Source organism: Strix uralensis, chromosome 2 (genome assembly GCF_047716275.1).
Source record: "Strix uralensis isolate ZFMK-TIS-50842 chromosome 2, bStrUra1, whole genome shotgun sequence".
Lineage (NCBI taxonomy): Eukaryota > Metazoa > Chordata > Aves > Strigiformes > Strigidae > Strix > Strix uralensis.
The window spans coordinates 80,128,338-80,151,694 of record NC_133973.1 but is presented as its reverse complement, the minus strand read 5'-3'; the positions used below and the strand labels follow the sequence as shown (position 1 = coordinate 80,151,694).

The following is a 23,357-nucleotide window of genomic DNA, read 5'->3' as shown; positions in this document are numbered from 1 at the left end:
TAGCTCAAAACTTTCAGTGTTGAGCAGAACAGAGTGTTCAAATTTTAAAACACACATGCACATACAGAACTTATCCAAAAGAAAAAGAAAAGAAACAAAACCAGCAAATTAGCGCTAATTTTCATGTCCAAGATAATTACTCCTTCCTTCATATTTTAGATGACTATCTCATTCTAGTACATCTAACCCAATTACATCCTGGATGATGCATACACTAATGACAGTTCATGAGTGACAGTGAACGTAAAATGTATTATTACAAGGCGATTTTCTTTCTGGAACTGGCCTATCCTGCTGATCCAAGATATTAGAAGAGTATCCCTAGGAATTTTAGCTTGCCTTTTGGCCTACTGTGCCATGTTTAGAAAGGAAAAAAGTTGTTAAGAAGCAGCTCTGTGGGTGTTTCCGTATGAAAAGCAAAGCCCTGTAGGCCCAAAAAAGAAAGGCAAAGGTGGGGAAAAAGAAAAAGATTTATTTGTTGTTATTGCTCTGAAAGCCAGAATCTCAAAAGTGAAGAGTGCAGATCTGCAAGCTTGTTTGCACATTTGGGGATGATGGCAGATGCATGCCTAAGCCTGGAAGATGTCTGAACTGCCTCCAGTATTTGCAGGAAAGCAGATACAGCCCCAATGCCCCAGACTGAGGAAGAGATCATGATCTAGAAAGAAACATTTAACTTAATTACAGTCCTTAAACAATTAGAAACAGCAATCTATGAAAAAAAATTAGACATTACTATACATGGTAATTACTGGGATGAACTTTTTCTAACATTTGTACTTACTCTTGGCAAGAAGCAGGGAACCAAAAGCAACCACTATAACAAAAATGGCACAGATGGCATCCAGACGCACAGCAAACCACCTCGAGGTCGTCAAAAATAGAAACCAGGCCTCTAAAGTACATTTTACAAAGACATAAGAACAGTGGATTATTAGAAAACTAAGCTGTATAATTATTATTAATTTATGTTAATATTCTAAGTTGTTAGAACAAACCCGCTGCCATCTTCAAGTGCACATCTGTATGGACTGATGATGATAAGAATATTGTTCAGTTTTCCTGAAATGGTCTAACCTAGCTTTCACACTAATAACAACCACAACAGCAACCACAGCTAGTACACACAGTATTAGGAAGAAAAACAGTCAAGGCCTGAAGCATGGTCCATTTATTTAAAATGGAAGCCTTTTTTTAACTCTAGTGGACTCAGGAGTCTTATACAAAAAGCAGAAGTACAACTACATTTGCTGTAGTTGGACCACAGCCTACAGGCTTTGAGCTAGAACGAATCACAACACAACTGTCAGAGCCAAGTCTTCAGAAGGCAGCTGCAGCTGGTTAAGCTCCCATAAGAGCTACTCAATACAGCCAGTGGAGCTACAGAGCTATTCAGTTGAGTAAATACACATAACCACTTTCAGGGAAGCTCACAGGTGGACATCTCCACTGGGCACTCACATCCAGGTGTCCACAACTTGGTGATAAATTCCATCCCAGATAGATACACTACAGAACAAGATAGAGGAGACAGCAGGAAAAGACATTGCAATACAGAAGGCAAAGTGTTTGAATTCAGAGCCAAAACCAGAAGTCAAGTAGCCATAACAAAGTATGGCATTATTTATTGCTTAGGCTGCAGTCAGATGAACTGTTCCAGCTGCTACCAAGTCACAGCAGAAGGTTACCATTCCAACCCTTTCTCATTGCTTGTCATTCATTACTCCATGCTAAAGATCAGTGCTGTTTCAACTGTTTCACTGTTCCTTAGCCCAGTGCTGGGAAATATTCAAACTAAAAAAAAAAATCCTCCCTTTTGTAAAAAAAGAGAGGAGGTAAGTCTGGTTTTAAGTCAGATCATTTTGGATAGCTAGATTACACAGTCATCAAATCAAAAGTTCAGCCAACAGAACTCCATGTAACTTCTGGTAGGCAGCGAAGGGAAAGAGCAAGGATGACAAGAGGCAGCCTAGAGCTGGTAACCTCTTAGTCCCATTTACATCAACTCTTAACTGCGTATGTCTGACCAGACATTTAGCAGCAGGTTTCATTAAACAAGATGTTTGATATGGTGTAATGGACGATCATACACCTAGGCACATGGAATGACATATGCAGAAGAGAGTGCCATATCAAGTCACAAAACTAGTTCCAGAAATTGAATTCACCATGATAATTTAGGTAGCTATCTAAAACACAGGAGCTGAGTGACCCTGGAAACAGCCTATGGAAGCTTCCTGATGACATGAAAGGTCATTTTTGGTGCAACAGTATACTTGTAAGACCAGGAAATAGGATAGTTAGGTTGTAGGTTCTTCAGCTCCGAGGTTTTGCTCCATTGATCCTGTTGTCCAGGACGGTGCACGAAACTACCAGCTTGAGATGGGTCATTCTGCAACCTCCCTATGTAACTGGGGTCACTGTGCATGCATGCAGGAATATGGCAATCACGGGTACTAACAAAGATTCACTGTGGTGTAACTTCACTCACGAGCTTGCTTATAGAGATGTTGCACTGGCAGGAAGGAAACTTAGGTTTGGTCAATCCTCAGCATGCCTTTTAGATGTTTTTATCTCAAGATTATTAAGATCAAATTCATAGGCATCCCTGAAAGAGGGTTCGAAGTGAGTGTCCTGTTTCCCAGGCTTGGCCCTAAATAGAGAGGATACCACTCCAGCCAAAAGTGCTAAACAAAATGATTGCTGGTTGGGAGAGCCTTCTGTGATGCAGGAAAGAATTTAAAACTCTTTAGGAGACTTAAGAACCCAGGACTCCAACTTTGTGAGCTAGTATGAAAGGCGCCCTCTTCTATTGGCTATTGCTTATACACACATTTAGTATCAAAGAATCATTCAGGGTGGAAGCAACCTCAGGAGGTGTTTAGTTCAACCTCCTGCTGAAAGCACAGTCAGCTCTGAAGTCAGACCATGTTGCTCCATGCTTTATGCAGTTCGAGTCTTGAAAATTGACATGGAAGGAGCCTGCACAACATCTCTGGGCAACCTGTTCCTCTGCCTGACTTTCCTTATGGTGAAAAAGTTTTTCCTGGTATCCAGGTTAAATCTCTCTTGTTAGAATTTATTCTCTTGCTTCTCCAACCATGTACCACTGTGAAGAGCCTGATTATCTTTTTTGGTAACAACCTTGCAGGTACTGGAAGGCAGCTATTAAATCCTCTATAAGACTTCTCTTCTGTGAGCTGAACAAGCCCGGTTTCCTCAGCCTCTCCTCACAGGGAGATCTCTCCTGTTAGTCCCCTGACCATCTTAGTGGCCCCTCCGCTGAACTCACTCCAGTTTGTTAAGAGTGCTTGCTGCATCTGGGGGTCCAAAACTGGATGCAGTATTCCAGATGTGGGCTAACAAGCGCTGAGGGGGATAACCACTTTCCTCCTTCCACTAGCTATGCTCCTGTTAATACAGTCCAGATGTTGCTGGCCTTCTTTGCTGCACAGGCACACTGCTGGCTCATATTCCCTCCGAGGACCAATCAGCACACACACACTAAGCAAGCTGGTATACCCCAAATACTCTGGTGGGAGAGACACCACGGCGAAGTGTGTAGGTGCACAGAGGAGTGCGACTATAAGCACTGAAGCTTGATCTCAAAAGCAGGTTCCTGAACTGCCCAAGAGGTGTGTTACCGACAGTTTTGTTAGATGCATAAAATTGACAGGAAAATAGTGTGCTCATGTTCCTTAGATTTGACCTTAACATACAAGAAAATACTTGCTATAAAGGTCACGGTCCTCTTTGTATAGTGAAACTTTTATATACAGTTTATAGACTAAAGATGTCTTTTAATACAAAGCTTAAAAAACAACTTTGTGCTCCCTTGCTATCAGCTACTGTAAAATTGATTTGGTCAGGTAACTAGCGACTTGATAATATTAACAAATGGGGAATTCAAAGCTAGAGGTGCCTCCCTGGAAGATATGTTTCCTTGGTCACAAGTTACTGGGCTCAACACAGAGATCAGTGCACCATTCTACAGCCTGTGATAAACTGTACTTCAGAAAAGATCAGCTGGTCTGGTCTGCTATCTCAGAAGTCTGTAAATCACAAAAATGCCATAGCATATACTTGTACACCTTATGACAGAGGAAATTCAAGATCTTAGCTAACAAACACAAAATTGCAAACTTGCATTCTGCTGCATCTTGAAAACCATTGTAATAGAGAACATTTAATTGACAGAAGGTAAAGAATCACAGTGCAAACCTGAATTATATTACTTATGTTTGCAGAATACTAGTATTTTAAACCTTCTGGTCATGTTAATACTGTATATTGGATTTAAGCCCTGAAAGCTGCTCAAAGTAAAAAAGAAGTGAGACCTTTGAAACTTTTCCAAGATGATTTATATTAATCATCTCCGCCCACTCCTAGCACACTACTTAATATGAAATGCTTCATAATATAGCTTGTTTCCACACACACACACACACACACCCCTTTAAAAGATGGAATCGAGGAAAATGTCAAAAATGAATCTTTAAATATTCTTATCAGGCATACTTTATGTTTATCTTAAGACACTGTTAAAACATATGCATGGGTATCTCAAATTATATTACAGCCCAAAGTAAACTCTCAAAATCTAGACAGATAATAACGTTTTTGTTCTAATAGAGAAATTTTACCCTAAAGAGACAAGCTCCTACTGATTTTAATGCACATTATATACATGTTGCTGAGGGCATAAGATATTTCCCTCCTACAGAGCAAAGTATTTGATTTTTCACGTCAATTCATCACAAACCTGAGTGGAGGTCTTGGTGTGCATCAAATAGTTTTTGAAATCTCTCCTCTGCTTTCAAAGCTCGAATAGTCCAAAGTCCCTGGAGGGATGACGACAAGTGGGAGAACACTGGACTTCGAGCTACAAAGGAAAATGAGAGTAACTTAGCAATAGCTGAAGGACAACATTTAATTCCTTTTTTACCACACTAATCTTTAATCCTACTATTTTATATTTAACCATACAAGTTACCATACTGCATTCTTTTAGAATAAATATGCAATCTCTTTAACCAAAGTCCTCTTACTCAATTAGAATCAGTCAGACAGCCAGGCAGATTAATTTATACAAAAATGTCTTACTTTTTTAACAATAGCTGTCACTGAAGAAATTCTTTGAGCTTTATTAATGACATGAGGCACCCATGTTTGTTATTCAAAATGCTTAATATTTCATATCATAGTCACGCTAAAGTCAGGCCCAAGAGTCAGATTAGGTCAGAAACACCATTAGTATGTGCATACAAGGTCCCAAAACCCAGCAAGTTAGCTGGGTTCCTAACTAGCTTTACTTACAGATAGTTAAACTGACATACCTAAGGTTTATAATTATGCAAAACAGGAGTTAAGCATGTAATTCACTAGTTGAGAACCAAGGCAATAAGGAAGTTATTTGCATAGCAAAAGAAAAAAATCTTTGATGGATTGTCTATAAAATACTAGCATTTCACATAATAATAAGCAGGGTTCAAACTAACATTAAGTCCCGCCAAACCACATACTTGTGGATTCTAGACGTTTAATATCTCTTGAAGTGTCTAAGAAATATCGTCGAAGAAAAATGAAAAGAATAAATAGTGGAATTAAGGGGATGAGTATCCAAGGAATCACTGCCACAGCCACAGCCACCACACCAAAAATCTGTAGGAGAGTCTGCAACACAATAGAAACAAAATAAAAAAACTCTTTGACAGAAGAATTTAATTTAGAACAAGTAGAAAACTATTTAACACTATTGAAACACTTAAATATTTAAACATAACTACCAAATTTAAGAGCGGATGCATTGTATAACATATGAGCGACATCTATTTTTAAGCAACTTGAAGAATTTACAGTAATACCTAATTTGACTTTCAGTTTATGGTTTTCTGCAACACTTGTTCTTTAAGAAATGTCTTTACAAACTGGCTGACTGAACATTAATATCTTTCTTTGTGGACTGTTCTGTGACTGCTTTAACAAAGTACCAGATGATTAATGAAAAAGACAAGTAATCTTTAATGGACCCAAGCTACCTGGTGAATGAGGGATATGTTTTTTCACTCCAGGTAAAAAGAAACTGTTGAAAGACTGACTTTCACTTCAAAGACTTAACAGTTGGAAGAGCAATTTTCAAAACAGGCTTTTAAATTTTCCTAAAAACAACTCTGTCCCATTTAGAAAGAAAACCCAGTATCAGAGAAAGTGAGCTTTCTCCTTCCAAAGGATTGCATTGGGAAATGTTACAAATAAGAAGGAAATGTTAAACACTGCAAGAAGTGTCATAAGAGACTAGTTTTACCAGGTTTACTTCAGAGTACGAGATGAACGGCTGGGCTAAACCTGAATTTACTCTTAGAAAATTAGATATAATGTGGAATGAAGCTTTGTTGCTTAGGACAGTGGATCCTGTCCTAACTTTCTGAATTAAAACTCCCATTTTCTACAGACCACTTCACATCCTTCACATAAAACTTTCAGTTTAAATACACTATGAAAAGCATTATCTGCACACAAATTTCTTTCAGAACACCAGCGGTGTATGTATGTATGTATGGCAGGAGTCCAGTCACCTACTGAAACCAGGGTGTGCCCATTTGCTCCTTAAAAAAGGGGGTGGGGGGAAACATATAAAAAAAGAAACCCACCCTGTACAAAAACCAGGCAACTGAAATTCTAGCTCAACACTAAATTCCTGTATTATTTCCTTTAACAAATTCCTTAGAAAGCAAAATATTTTCTAAAAGGTCTCCATTTTATGGACTCTCGAGAAGCCACTTCCATCACCACATATGACACACAAGTAGATTTCAACCGAACTTTGTGGCTGCCTGATTTTTGGATGCCAAAAATGCATTAGTGACCACTGGGTCCTGAGAATGCGTGTCTTACAGCAAAAAGGTTTCCGTTCCTGTATCTGTGCACTAAGTTGGAAAAGCTAAGCAACACATCAGCTAAGGTTGGATACCAGAGAGTTACCTGGATTTTCAAACACTTTCAGTGGAAGTGCCTACGAAACACTGCATTTCCTGTTGCACTTCTGGTAGCCCGTACTCAACACACTCTAAAGCCAAAACTGAGCACAACCTTTTCCCCTACATCTGTTTTCTTCTTGAGGCTTCTCTGACTTTACCCTAATTTCACCTGACCAAACAGCAAACCCACACACCTTATGCATTACAACTGCATGAGTCAGCACAATTCAGTCTTCGGCTCTAGGCAAGATCTTAGCTCATGATAGAAGATTTATCAGTGTAACAGCCTTGCATCTCATAGATCCTGAAAGCACATTATAGGGTCTCATAAATCTATTACAGAAAATAGCTATAGGGTAGGTATGGGGTAGGAGCTCTGAAGGAAGCTGCATTACCATTACACTGCACATCTGTGGGTTTAGGTGTTTATGGCATCATGTTGTTTGACCTTCTAGATACATACAGTAGATTGCAAACATTTTACCTAGATTTCATCACGAGGAGGTAAGGTGGCAGCGAGAGTGTATGGTATTTCACCTGGATCAATTATACACATGGTATGTCAGCACAAAGCAAAACAAAGCACCCGGACTCCTCACCAGTGCTGCTCTACCTTCTACTTCCTCGGCATTCTTTAAAACCCTGTAAGCATATGTCGTTTTTATCACTGAGGAGAAAGGAGACAAAGATTGCTGACTTCCTCCAAATTTTCTTCTGTCTAGATCACTGTTTTTCCCAGTACCGCTCATTGTCTCTGCCAAGCCTATCAGCCATCCACAGACTAGCTAATTTCTAAAGGTTCCTTCACCTCCATCCTCATCGGCAAACAGAAAATGGAAGTCTGTTCCGTCCCTCTCACAACTCACTCTCCAATCTGCTTTATACGCCTGCTGCCTTCCCTTTCTCCCTCCATCACCTCCTAGACAGTCACAAAACTTTCTGAAGTACTTCTTGTCTCCTCATACCAGCAGCCTCAAACCTGATGTGAAGAATTAAGGACAGCTCTTTCAAGGAAAAAAATTCCGAGGAAAATAAATGTTTCTTAATAAAAAATAAAAAAGCCAAACTCAAGTTTTAGTGATGATAATCTACAATATGTTGCAAAGTGCCGGTGGGGGTGGGAGTGGGAGTAGAACTATTAGGATCCAGCTCATGTAAACAAAGCCTTGCTATGGCAGAAATACAGGGAAGGAAAAGATGGTTAGGATGACTAAAGTAAAAATCTGACACCGCCTTTGGAAGGAATTTTAGATGAGCCTGCACCACCTTATCATTATAAAAATTTATGATAGGGTGGATCAGTCATGTGTGTTGTTTTTTTGGAAAACCAAACTTGCATATAAATTAACTCTTAATGAAGTAGTCTGGAAGCCAGACACAACCATTTGCAGACTGTAATCATGTAGCTACTGCGTGAGGTAAGGCAAAGGTTCTAGCTCCCAAGTTTCACAAGAGACAACTAACCTCCTAAGCTGGAGACTGCTCCAACTTCTAGTAGATTCACTGCGTGCAAGCTGGAAGACCCGAGATAATCAGCAGACTGACGATAATGCTAATATGAGTAGTCTGACTGCTCTCCTCTCTGGAGGCAAGCAGTGAGCTAGGTATTCAGTTTGCACAGCAAGATCTCGACCTTGTCTAGCAGAATCAGCTTACAATTGAAAATTGCACCAAAAGGCTAAGCAGGCAAGATTTCCCTACATAAAAGAAACATGGCCTATAAAAACAACATCTTTTACTGTATTTCTTAATTTTAGCATTTAAAAGTCTTCTGTAATGACTGTGCAGAAAACATTAGCCAAATTAAGACAAAATAGAAGCTGATTAATTACATTTTATAGCTATCTGAACAGTATTGGAAGCAAGGCCACCTTATACAAAAGACAACAGATGCACAGGCTACTGAGACTGAAAAGACCTGGACGGGGAAATCTAATTTGCTTCCAAATGGAGCCATATTGTCCAATGTCCACCTTCAAATTTGTTTCAGTTTCCCTGAAGAAATAAGAATCTCCCACTCACAAACTGCACATACTCTAGGAGTACAAAAAAAGCATGTGCTATTTCTGTTGGAGTAATCCTCTTGCTTGCGAGAGTCCTGAGAGATTTCCCTCATGCTTTGGTCAGTCACTCCATTCACTGTGGCTTATTCTTCCTCAAGAAATCTCCTGTCCTACTGGAGCAAGCATACCCTATTATAACCCTCTCGGGAAGTGAATGCCCTAATCAGCACATTCATTTGCGAAACACATGCTTTCCCTTCATCTTCTGATGACCTACATATTCGTAATTCTTATAGGTGCTGAGAGCGATATCCTTGAGTTTTTATCTCAAACAGGTCTTGCTCTAGGAAGAACAAGGTATTTCTGTACCACAACCACACAATAGAAAAACATTTAATGTGAGGTAAAGAAACAGTAAGAAAAAAACCAATAAAAATCTGGAAAAACATGGGAATTACAAGCTATAAGCCTTCCCCTTTGTTGCAGAAGCTATACCATTTACGTAATGTTAGAAACCTTATGACAAATTGTACGTCATTTGAAGTCATTTCATAAAGTTGACAGGAAAAAGATGCAAAAGCAAAATTTAGAGTTCAAGATGTCTCATAAGAATGTCTACCCTTTCATCCTATAGATCACTGCCCTTTCATATCAGTTATACCCTGAGGTCAATATTTCATGTTTGGCTTAAGTACTTCTTCGAAAAAGGCACGTGGTCTTCATGTAGAACCCCATTTTGAACCTCTCAGGTCTGCTCACACTTTGCTCCAGTTAAGTCCTTTAAGAGTCCTTTATCTCCTCATGAAGTACCTATAGAACACCTCTCTGTCTCTTCTCTAACAAGCTCAACAGAATCAGATCTTTGAGGTCTTCCGTTTTCTTCCATAATTCAAAAATAAGTTTTGTGCTTTTTTTGTTTTGTTTTTAAATGGACCTTACAATGTATTTCAGCATCTCTTATGAAATATACGCATTAGGGGTCTGTGTAAGTTCCTAGTGTGATTTGTGATGCCAAGTCATCCACATGGGTTTGACAGCTGTGATATAGGACCTACTACCATAGGAACCACACCATTTGGAACTTGCAGTTGGTGACCTGGCAGGATCTCTAATGAATGAGTGAAGCCCAAGGGATGGGATTTGAGACTCAGAAACCTGAATGTGGGAGTCTACATGCGACCTACATAGTGAAACTCCTGTCCTAGTTTAGAAGTTTAGAAAGTGATTCGTCTAATGTTTAAGTGGATACCTAGTGACCCTATGGTTGAATATTTCTCTAGAGTCCACTAACTGTATTGACTAGATGCCCTCTGACTACAGCAAGGTAAGCATCTAAAGCCCAACATGCAGATACCTAAATTTTGATGACTGAACTTGCAGTCAAATCCCACCCAAGAACTGCAGCGTTCCAGGACCAGTTTTACCAATATTTAAGCAGAAGTCAAACACACCTACCCTGCCCCCACCCCCAGCTCCTACTCGCTGGACCCCAATATGCACTCCCAAGGATTCTATTAGCCCATGGACACTGCCACAAAACCATACTAATTCAATAACAGCAACGGTGCATATCATGGATTTCAAGTTTGCAACCTTAACTGCAGTAATTTAGGACACTATCAGTCAGGTTGGGCTGTCTGAAGTAAAGCTAGAGAGCTAGAAAGTCAAGAAACTACAAAACCCCACTCTGTTTGTACTTGCTTGGCATCACCCTTCCTCCTACTCCCCTCCCCCTAACTAAAATTACTTCCTCATTGTCTCTGCCAAATAACTGCACGTACAATCAATCCCTAGTCCAATTCAGACATTTCCTTTTTCCTTGAATACCTTTTTTTTTTTAAAAAAAAAAAAAAAAACAAAACAACCCACGCTTTTTCAAACCGAACTGTTTGGACTGACTGTTAAAGCACAACCACACAGGTGGCTGGTTACACTGGCACACCAGAGGACAAGCTTTCCTGGGGACAAGACATTGCAATGAGCAGATCAGAGCGATAAACACTTCACTCGGACCAGCTGCATCCAGAGCAGCATATCAAACCACATCGTAGATTTTTTGCGTTTTTTTCTCCTTTATTACAAAAAAACCCAGGAAACATCCAAATAGAAACCCTTTACCTTTGTACTCTAATCCTAGTACATAAACAGCTCTACTTCAATTTACTCATTTAAAATGGCTGAGTTGAGGCATATAGTCTTGTCTTTAAACTACCTTTTTAATAAAATGCATGGGTTTTCTTTCGGAACTGGTTAAAAGAAGTACATATGGCTGTTTATACTATTGCTTGCATCAAACTGTCAGGAACAGATTTGTCTTGAGAGAAAAAGCAATGAAGACTTATGACTACAGAAGAAAAAGTGTTGCACATAACTCCAATATTTAAAAGACATCTCAGACGTCGTCCTTTTCTGAAGTAACCAGTGACAGCAATCTTTGACAGGAATGACAGCTCTCAGTCGGTGTTAATTCAGCTTCAGGAAAATGTGCATCCACAAGAAAATTGGGAATATAAAGACAAGACAACCAATGCACTGAAAGGGGAAAAAAAGGCACAGCTGGGAAAGAAATGAAAATTGTAATTTCAGATAAACTGAGTGAAAGAAAAGAGTAGGAACTAAATACTGTCAGCATTAAAAGCTTCAAAAACAGCAAGCTTGTCTTATCTTCTGCAAGACACCCTCTCCTCCTCTGAATCCTGCTATTTGCAATTAGTCGACAAGAGGTTACCTAACTAAATCCGTATGTCACTGCAAATGGGCTGGATACATCTGTCAGATATACCACAGAAACGTAGTCAAAATTCCCAATCACATCCTTAATGCTAGTACCTTCTATTTGTTCTTGTCTCTATAAGATAGTGTTTCTGAATCATTGTTTTTCCAACCGAACAAGCATATACTTAGCTCCTTAGGGCACGTTTTCTGTGCCACCAACACGTTCATTCATTTGACTTGGCATGCATTTTGCCATTAAGTGAGAAGCCTTTGTCTTTGTTTGAGATCATGGTGAACTGTGTCCAATTGTTTTTTAACAAGTGACCTTATAATAAAAAGGGTGTTTTCTTTAATACATTGGCACTGCCACCATTCTGTTGTATTTAAACAGCATTCTATCATCAATAATCTCTTACCCTACAACAAGGGGTAGAAACAGGCTTTCTGGACATCCTGGGCCAAGGCGCTTAACTATCTTAACGCAGGTCTTGATCCCAATAGCAGTTCCCAAAAAATCACAGTCCATATATTGTCTGAGAGTTCCAGATATTGATGCTTTAGAAACAGATGCATAATCAAGCTCTGGACTTTGTGATTCTGCCAGACACTCAAAATACTCGTCCTTTAAAACTCTGCATTACATTCCTACATCACATGGAGGTTATTCTCCTTTTTATAATAAATTATCTTCACTCATGTACAAAGTTAGTTGCCACGACCCTTTGGCCACAGTAATATGTTACTTCCAGCTAATACAGATTTTCCATGAAATAACAAGCTTTTATTAGAGCCAAAGCCATGGCCTCTACTTATGCATCTCTACATGCAGCTCCTGTTCACGCCCACTGGACATGGAAACCAATGCTGTCACACAGAAACGGACAGTGCCAACACCCACTCCTGTAGATGTCTGTGGACAATGTATTTTTCCATTTATAAGCAGTAAAAACTTGGAGGACCTTTAATTTGATTTTCGCAAATGCTTTTCTTCTATTGCACCTTGTGCCCACTACGCACTTTTGCACAAAAGTGTTCTGAGTGATTTGAACAGCAAGGCACAACTTTGCAATGAGGATCTAAATAAAAACGAGAGGTCCACTTCTTGAAGTTATAGGGAGTTAGTTATAACTTTATTCTGATCTCTCTGTAAAAATTATATAAAAAGTTAATCGTTTTTGTTGTTCAGCAGTGCTACATTTGTTGTCTTCTCCTGTAAATGCCCACAGTCCCTGGCTATATTCTTACACTGTTCTTTTCCCAAGGAAAAAAAGGCACACACAAAAAAACTAGTCACATAAACTATAGTGCTTTTTGTACCATGACGAATATGTTATATCTTCCTGGGAATACCTCAGATGCCAAGCACAATTTTACATGGTAGCTTGAGGAAACAGCATTAATCAGAGAGTGCAGAACATGCACACACACATGCTTTGCTTTCTCAATAGCTCTTGCCAGAACCTGCCTGAAACAATGCAGAAAAATGTCTGGCACCGCCCAACCCTCCCAGAGTTACTCTTCCTCTCAGGTAGCGGAAAGCACCCCTTCCCATTATATTAATTTAGGGGTTTTGTGATTCCAATACCAAAGTGATCATCACCAAATGCAGTCACTTTGTTGGCTGTTCCACTTGCTTCAAGATTCCCAACGCAATGCATTTTTATATCTCCTCTATCAGACCCTGCTGACAAATAACTGATATTTTTAAAGGAAAATAAAGAATGGCTTGACAATTTCTGCTCCATTCCTACCTCTTAGAAACCATTTCCAAAACTTTTCCCCAGCTATATAAGCCCAAAACAGCCCCACTGGCCACAGACCCTGATGAAATCAAAACTTTTGATTCAACAATGGCTACTTTTCTCTTTAGTACTACTATAAATGGTGTATTTCCTACTTTGTGCTTCGCTCCTACGTTTAGCCCTTTATCAGCAGAGGCTGATTCACCAATATCTGTCCTCAATCTTATCCTACTTACAACCCTTCTAAAAGTAGTTTTTCTTTCAGTGATAATTATTGTTTTCTTTCCACAGAAGGGGCACATATACATAGAACAAAATAAAAAGATCAACAAATATCTCACTGCTTTCAAGCTATTAGATTGCAGGAGGCAGATCTTACAAGCTGATACAAAACGATGTCAAAAATGGACAGTAAAAGAACTGGGAAGGGATAGGCCTTTTGACACTCCCAGTACAAAACTGTGAATGCTGGGGTACTAAACAGGGAATGGACCACAGAAAGCAGCCAGGTTTTCATGCTCTCCCTAAAGAGCATCTCCTATTGTTACTTCTGGAGAAAGACCACTGGCTAGGCCAACCACTGCTGTGATCCTGCAAGGCATTATTTAGGGTTCTTATGGTCTAGTCCATTAACTTATTTGCTAAGATACTGTCCACTGTTCCTGTGAGGAATTCCTCTGAGCTAATGAAGATGCTATCATAACCTTTTCATCCACACTGTACACATTTTTTCCCAGTTCTTCCAAATGTCTGGCAAAATTTTGCTTACCACAGATGCTGCTGCCCCATATGTTGCAGTTCTACAAACTCTGTCTTTGAACTATATGGACCTTCCCACTTCAGGCCTCTTGTCCTTCATGGCCATAATGCCAGAGCAGCCCTGCACCATACCCAAGAATACCTCATTTTCAACTGCATGACCTTTTCTGCTCAGTCAAGTCTAATTGTTTTGCCAGAAGTCAATTCTGGGTCTTTCAGCAGCTTTAAAAGCTTTGTGCTACATTTGAACTGTGGGCTCTTCTGTTAAAAAGAGTATCAGCTCTTCAGTAACAGCTCTTCAGCCTTACAGCAATTACAAGCTTTTAAGCATTTTACTGTTTGTTCTTGCTATTTAAAATACACTATTAATATATTTATTTTTAGGTGGAATGAAGTACTACTCATATTTCTGTAAGTTCCACAGCAGCCCCTCTGCCCCAGTTAAATGAAAACTATGAAAAATATTAAGGACTACAGCATCAGCTATCCTAAGAAGTAAAACTACCTTCTGTTCTTTTCTGGTCGTACTCTTTCATAGGAGATATGCAAAAAATGCTTTTTAGCCGGTCTCTAGGTTTTTTTCCTAACTTCCCCAGAGCTCTGCTACTCTGATAGACCTATAAAATACTACTTTCCTATTCAAAATAAACTCTTGACTCATAATTCTTCAGTACTACATTCTGTTCAGTGACTATTCAGCTCCAGGAAGCTTAACAGTAGCCTCATGCTTTCAGCAACCGTATTTCAACTAATCAGCATCACCCTGTTACCACCACCTTCAGGTTTCACCCAGTTCAGCCATTCTCTGCAGGTACAGAACCCTGTGGCATCTAAAGGAGTAAAAAGAAAGTTCCTTGGCAGAGGACAAACATTATTTACTGTGGTAAGCATATGCTCATTCATAATTTGTTACAAATATGCTCCAAGACCATCATGAAAACCTTTCAGAATTGTATTTATCACAAACCATCATGTACCCCAGCGTTACATCCTGTAACGTTGATGCAACACAGAGAGGTATAAGCTTCCCAAAGACATATGACATTCAGTTCCCAGCTGAACTCTCATCTTTTGCTGTATAGAACTGCCCACACTGTTGCCTCTACTTTTTGAAGAATAAACTCATCTGGACTTTTCAGATCAGCTGCAGAGTTCACCAGGCAGCCACGGTATCAGCTTCAGTAAGAAAAAAGTTCTTACGTTCTGCATGAAATGCACACATAACCCTGGCAGCACATTTCTATGAGATGCAGTCTTTTTTTACTGAAGATAATTCCTTGTCTCACATGTTTGTTTTGGGCATAAATATGCATAATGATTTAACACAAACACCAGCTATATGGCTTAGTAATTCAGACTATATACAAGTTTCTCCTTCCTCTTGAATCAAAAGTGAAATCTCCAGTCCTTTTGCCAAACAGTGAAATCCTAATTTGTTTGTAAGCACACACTGTCCTATCTATAATATATCAGTAGTTTAAGGCAATCTAGAAGATTTGTACTTATCACCATTTGGAACAGGATTGTTACACTCTATGACTGACAGCAGAATTAAGAGATTTCTAGCTACTGTAAAGTGTTAGAAACGTTAATGATCTTAGGAAGTCTTAATCATCAGTCTGAGTTACAGATGTGAAAGGTTGCAATGATGCTTAAAAAGTAAGGTAAATACCTATAAATAATAACAAAAATTCCCACTTTGGCACCAAAAGCAGAAGTAGTGTATATAAAAAGATGGAGCAGAAAGAAAAGGAGAAAACCGTAGAACTTAAGCTCACTTACATTAGTGTTTCTTTGCCCTCTTTCACAGCAAGAAAAGCAAACAAGAAAATACCTTCCAACAGATATGAAGAGCCCCCCAGATGAATGGAATCTCTTTGTGGAACTTTTACAAATTCCACCTTAACCAAAAGGGGGGAAATTTCCAAACCATATAGAATGGGGTCACATTACTGGACTGTCATACAACTATCCTGCTTTCTAGTAGCTGAAAATGTGTTGAGAGTAATCTGATAAAGAAAACAGAGAAACCAATGTGGAGAAGAGCTGATGGAAATTTTGTATTTACAGGTTTCAGTCCAATATACCAAAGTACTGTAAGAGCAACTACATTTTTGTCTTCCTACCACTAAGCCACAATCTGCCCAAAATGTTCGCGAAATTAAGAGGAAGACTGCATCTCACAACGCTCACACGCTTTAGAAAAAGAAACAGAGAAGACAGACTTCCACTAAGTGAAAGCTAGATTTATTTTTCCAAGTACTATATTCAAAACACCAGTATTCTATGTTTCATTGAGAAAATGGAAAGTACAGCGCAGTAACCAAGGTATTTCTACATTTACCATATAAATGAAGAATAAAAACTAAAAGGAAAAGGGTTAAGAGAAACAAGAAAAGCCAAAAAGTGGTAAAGGAAAGACAAGGAAGCAAGATGACAAAAAGGTAATGAAAGCACATTTTTCAGTATTATTTTATCTTCCTTCCCATGTTAGATAAGGGGTTACATCTTCAAAATTTATTAACAGTAAGTAAAAACAAACCCTAAAATATTAAGGAAGTTACATTATGTTCCCACACAAATTAAGTTTTGTTGCTGCAATGATATCTGATGCCTTGACACTAATATGTGGAGAACGACACACATACCTAATTTATAAAAATTCTACATGCTAACGTAAATAGGAAAAAAAAAAAAAATGGAGTGGGGTTGGGCAGGATTACATATGACCGCTATAGTGAGAACAGACTTTTAGCCTTCAGTAGAAAACAGAGGTCCTTGTATAAACAGGAATCCACCTATTATCTGTGACTCTAGACTTTACATGTTTTATCCTATGCACATACCATCAATCTAAGTAAACAGGCAGTCCATATGATGCAAAGACACTCACCCTTACATTCAAAGGAATGCGATGACAGGTACAGAGTAAAGACCAGCAATAGCTTTGGCATAGATTATCTCCACTGCTGGTCACCATCAACAAGACTAATTGGCTACTGGGACTCAACAATCAAGGCATTCAAGGACAGAGGAATGAAAGGTCAATAAAGAACTGCATTATTTAGACAAGTGTCTGCTAAACTCACAGCTCCTGCATGCTGGTCTTGGAGACACAAGTGCAACCCAAGCCTTCTCTCTCTCTTCCTCCTCAACCTCCCACCTCTTTTTTTTTTTTTTTTTTTAAAATTTTGGGGGGGTGGGAAATGGTATGATGATGACCAGGCAGACAGAATGAACAGTGTTTGTTTGTTTTTCACACCACAGTGTATAACCTCTTTTTATTTCAAAGAAAATAACAAAACTGAAAGCACATACAAATATCAAATGACAATACCAAAAATTAGTTTTTTATCATAATGATAATTTTAACCTTTTCTGAAATTAGAGCTCAAAAGTAACCAATACAAAAAATATATTATTTTTCTTTAAGTTTTAATTAGTCTTTCATCATGCACTAGCAAGATGCACTGTAGTATGCATCTTGGCAATGTACAGTTAGAACATGAGTTCCACAGAGAAAAAGTTCCATGAGATTTCAGTCATCAAGTGCCACGAGGCAACTGGGGTTTTTTTATTTACTTATTTTTCATCTAAAAATCAGCACAGCTGCAGAATCTTGTGATCTAACCATCAAGCAAAACCACCAGGATTCAGCAGAAGGGAAACCAAAATGTGTCTCCAAGATACAGGCCTGCTCTATGTAACAGGCTAAAGAGAATATGCTGACGTTTAACATAGATCCCACCACTGGTTATTTTCTCACGACATATTTATGATCATATTTTAAACACACACATGCAAATGCACACATACAAACACACAGAAAGAACTATTATTTAATGAATAAAAATGTTTCTTGAAACTCACACATGCATACATACAAAACCTGGCTAAACTGGAAAAGACAACACAACAAACCCCCCGGAATCCCACCTCTCACAGAAATCACAAAATAACAACGTCATTGTTAAACTAAAAGATCCTGGAATTCCTTCTACACACTTTCCCTGACATCTTCACACAATAAAATGCAGGGGTCAGTGGTACTGAAACAAGGAACGGCAGTTCCACTCTTGTGCACATACGAAAGCAAGTGACCCAAGCTATTATTCCAGTCTGAGGCACTTTTTGTTCCCAATATCCAGATGCAGCAGCTTTTTTTTTTTCACTTTTTTTTTTTAAAAAAAAAAGAAATTACTGTGGACACCTCCTTCACATTTTCCTTTTCTTCAGCATTTTCACTTCATAAAGCTGCAGTCAATGTGTTTTGTGTGTGGTGAGAAGGGAATGGCACATTCAGTGGTGGTCTCAGCCACAGCCTACATTGGTGGTTCAAGTAGTCTCAGGATTAGGTCTTTGTGTGTGATGAAAGGATATGAAAAGTCAGTTATTTAAACTCAGTCAAGCTGTTGATTTTGGGGAGGAAAAAGGTTTTGCAATTCAGTTTTCCTCAATAAATCACTGCCCTTCTCCAAGGGCAGCTGCAGATAGTTCACATGTTCACAGTGTTCTCTAGAAACAAAACAGATCATGATTTTTTTCTTTCCCCTCAATCCAACACAGGATAAGAAATCAAAATGAAGGGGCCATCACATTAAGTTACTCAAATTCACTAGAAACTAAAGCAGAAAATCAACTCTGCTAATAGGTAATAAGATCACTGAAGAATCAAAAGGGCAAGAAACTACAGAGAAAACCATCCCTTTAAAATTTATCATAATAATTAACAAATCCAAAAGAAAGATTGAAATATCTTTCAACATCCTATGTATTCAATGAGTTTATAGAAATAATTTTCACCCAGTAGTTTTGGGTACCCATCCTGCAGATCAATCTCAAGTCAAAGTGAGATTCAGGTATGAAAAACAAGCCTTTGACAAGCTCTCAAAAATACAGCATCCAAAACACTGCCCACTTAGGAATATCTGGGCTAATGTACATAAAATACTATTAAATGTATTAGATTCTTAATTCCAAATATTTTCTTGTTAAATTCCTTTATTGTATTCCTTGGATGACCTTTTCCCAAATTAGTATAGTGTATTTTCTTAGCACTGCATTGAGCTAGACGTTGCTATGCATTTTAGCCACAACATTTTAAACTACAAGCCCCGCACCTATCAGTGAATTCCACTTCAACAGAACTTTGTACTCCCACAGAGCTTAAGGCAGGAGGAGGAACAACGGTTGGTTATAACACTGAGTACATCAGCTGGTATTTTCAGAGGCACCTAAGAAAATTAAGTAACAAAATCCCTGTCATCTTAAATGGCACCTGACTTCCTTAAGTCCCTTATTTACAGGATGATCAAGCACGTACCAACTAAAGAAAGAATTTCTGCAATTATTTGTGTTTGGGTAGCCCTTTGAGGCTGCTGTCAGGCCTGCCCTCTGATTAAACCAACAAATACATAAATAAAGCATACGTATCTAAATGAAGTAAATGTTTAAATCCTCCTAGAAAGTTTTAAAGTACTCTAATGATCTTCACACAAGTAATCCTTTACCTGAGGAGACTGTAACTTAGTTGGAAAACACCTGCCAAAAATACGTAACTCAGGATAGGAAAAACAAAGCAAGATGCAGAACTGAGGCTAAGGAGGCTAACAGTACTAAGACAGGTAATTAAAAATATGTGAGCTCACAAAAAAAAAATACACCACCTTCACCAAACAAGTTCATTCAGCTTTACAACTATCTGAATCAACCTATAAATGTTAATTACTACCTGATTTTACAAACATATTTAGTGCTGTATTTAGCAGAAATAACAGGTGTCACAGTGAACATAGCATTGAGGTGTTTTTTTGGTGTTTTTTGTTTGCTTGTTTTGGGTTTTTTTTTTGGTTGGTTTGTTTTTTTGGGTTTTTGTTTTTTTTTTTTTTGTTTTGGTTTGGTTTTTTTTTTTAGAAGAGCTGGTATGGAACCTTATGGTCAGCCAGAATCCATTACAGAAGATAAGGCCCAGGCTTGGACTGCAGACTGTAAAGTTTATTTTTTACTTTAATGAGCTTTGAACTGGACTGTAAACATACAATTAAAAATATCTCAGTTTGAGTGCCTAACTTAGTCTTTGGTTTCTTTTCAGTTTCTATACTTCACATCTACCTACGAAGTTCTGTTCAACAGCCATGTAGTCAAACATAGCCATAAATGTGTTCTCATAAGAGAGACTTATTTTTTATTTACATTTCTTGCAGATACAGCAGTAATTTCTATAAAAAGATAGTCAGCTCCACTAACATGACACATCTCATATGCTGTTAAAATTCATAAGTTAAGAAGAAAAAAATGACTGCCTCCTCCTAGTGAGGACTGCCCCTCCTGCCCCCAATCTCTTCAAAGACAGGTGTGCTACATTTTGGTGCCAAAGCAAGCCAGAGAAAGAAAGGACGGCAGGAAACTTTAAACTCAGTGAGAGTTGCTACTTTGGGAGCTATTGCAAAGCAACAGTTTTGCAAAATCTAGCCAGGTTTCCAGAAGAATACACAAGCTCTATGACGCATTTTTGTGCTTGCCACATACTTTTTATTTTTGCTTTAACAAATAAGTGTACAGTAATTAGCCACTGTCTTGAAGAGAACTGACTCTTTCTTCTTTATTGACTTGATAGAAGATGTAAAAAATTCAACTCTCTTAGTTCAAGGAATTAATTTTCATCCAGTATAGCTGTCTAGACTAATCGTGCTCATTATGACTGTAGTGCAGTGTATAAATCTTATTAGACACTCTATAAAGAACATTCCCAATTTTTAGAATTGCTGTAAAATCTGTACTCAGTGTAACTACAAAATTCTCAAAACTAGATTTTAATAATTTATTTATTTATAGGTAAATGGGCTCATATTGTAGTTTTTGGGTGTCCAATCACATTGTGTATATTTGTGCAGAAATCATACACTCACTTGCCAATATAGTAAAAGGGTGGAATGCTTCACAACGATCCTAGCAATAACTCAGAAAAAGGACCACTTCTTCAATGCAAATCCGCTCAAGAAAAGCTTCTACACACAAAGTAAAATGAACCAGTTACTGCATTGTTTATTAAGTTTCACTTGATTCCTCCTGACAACCATTTAAACAATGAATGTTGGGAAATGTCTCTCAAAGAATCAGCAACAATGGCTGGGATCAGAGCTTTTATATTTAGCTAATACTGTTTTTAGAAAGGAGAAAATATTTCTTCCTGAAGGGATTATAGGACGTCTTATAAAAGACACCTGCAAACAAAACAAGTGACAAAAGATCTCTATCATAATTGATAACAGTTATGCTTTGTAAAAATCTGTGCTTCTTCAGAAATAAATATTGTATCTTTGCTATTGAATTTCAAAAGGCATCCACTAACCAACAAGCCTGCCGATCAAGAATATTAAGTTTTACAAAACCTGCCAAGAAGGAAGTGCTTTTGTCTTATGGATAGCACTGCATTGTTAATCAACAGTAGGTTGCTAAATTTTCTTTTCTGATGCCAAATAGAACAGGCAAGCTTTGAAACATAGGATCTTTTTAATAGCGTACTAGACCTGTAACATCTACTTTACTTTTCGGAAAACTTTTTACTTAGAATACAAACTTCAGAATTTGACAAATTATTCAATAGCCAATTTAAAAGAAAAGCACTAAGTAATCACCATGAGGGGAAACGTTTACAAAATGCGCTTTACAGTAGGAGCTTGAAAGAAGAAAACAATTGCATCTAGAGCAACAGCCTTCATTCTTTCAACCCAGATCAGTTAAGTTTAGGTAAGCATATACTGCCTAAAGTATCTATACGCTGGTCAAATAACCAGGTTTTCCAATTTGCTACTAGAGGATTCGGTCTTCTGTATGTGCCATGCATACAGGTTACCTCCTTCCTTAGCTTTCTTTAGGAGCAAACCAGTTAGTTCCCTCAGAAGAAAAGAGAGTATAATTCTCAAGACGGTTTGCTTCAGGGTCTGCTCCCAAAAGGAAGTACAGACAAGACCACACCAATTTTGGCTCCCTCTGCTTACACAGACTTCTCTAACATTTTCCCAGCAGATTTTGCATCCTCAGACAACCCCACATGCCTTTAAACCACATGCCAGGGCATGCAAAACACTCGGTTTCTTGCTATAAAAAAACCATGCAAGTGGGCTGCAACGCAACTCCCACATTATTGTAAATGCATGGAACTAAGGAAAAGGGTTAATAATTTTATCTGAAGACCACTGGACCCAGAGGATGCTCTGGCCATGAGCAGTATGTAGAATGAACATACACAGCACAGTCTGCTGTAAAGGCGACAAATACAAACCCCTCTGCATTGCTTGGTCTAATGGCCAAGAACCACTATACCGAGGAGATGGTTTTGACTTTGTGGATGTAAATCCTACGCTAAAAGAAGAGGATAAGGATTTCAGGACAGCCTGAACTTCCAGGGGAAAAAAAAAAAAAAAAAAAAGGCACACATGTATTGTCCCAGTTAATGAGACAGAAGAAAATTCAGAATCTGTATAAACAGTAGAAAATGAGTAGTATATTATAGAAATATGTTTATATTGCACTTTCAGGAAAGAATTTGTCAGGGCCTTAAAAGCCCACGAACTCAAAATCTTAATATTCACTATAAGCAATTCCCTAACTCACAAAAAACCCCAATTGCTTTAATTTGTAGGTAAAATACAGCACCTTCCTTTCTTCCCCAAAACGACATGTGGCACTGTAATGTATTGAAAAAACACATACCTCAACTTTAACAACTTCACTGAAGTAAGAAAAAGACTTTATCTTAAAAAGTGTACTAACTCCTTGGAATAATTTTTTTTCTTCCTATTTTCAAGAGTCCAGCATTAACAACATGATTAAACTGCTCAACCCGAAATGTCTTTGGTTTATTTTTAAAGAAGTCAAAACAAGGTTTAGATCCCGCGTAAGTTATCCCTACGAGATGAAGCAAAGTTAGCAGTAGTAACTTAGGAAACGTTTCTGACTTGAGCATGACAGGTCTGATCCACTAAGTGGATCCAGATGATACACTACGCCTTTTCTTTCTCTAGTCTCCATGATTCTGTGTATTCTGTGATTCATGTTATTTTCATACAGTACGATCAATTTTTTTGCAGCTTTATCCTTCTGCAATTTTTTACAAGGGGGATTAATAGCAACTGCAACAGAAGAATTACCTTGATGTC

General features: G+C 38.3%; 1 protein-coding gene across 7 annotated transcripts in view; it reads right to left on the bottom strand.

Moving 5' to 3' along the window:
- ABCC4 (ATP binding cassette subfamily C member 4 (PEL blood group)) overlaps window positions 1–23,357 on the bottom strand; it is a 155,872-nt gene that overhangs the window by 42,987 nt on the left and 89,528 nt on the right. For 5 of the 7 annotated variants that reach the window (XR_012627605.1, XR_012627606.1, XR_012627607.1 and 2 more), the window contains exons 21-23: window positions 5,523–5,673; window positions 4,763–4,882; window positions 785–895 (exon numbers count right to left, since the gene is read on the bottom strand). Coding sequence is in view for 4 of the 7 variants with exons in the window: in XM_074859423.1 (XP_074715524.1) it covers window positions 785–895; window positions 4,763–4,882; window positions 5,523–5,673 (382 nt within the window). In the remaining 3 variants the exon portion in view is untranslated. Of the gene's footprint in view, window positions 1–784; window positions 896–4,762; window positions 4,883–5,522; window positions 5,674–18,489; window positions 18,712–20,930; window positions 21,420–23,357 lie in introns of those variants that run through there. The other 2 variants (XM_074859422.1, XM_074859421.1) reach the window with 2 other exon arrangements.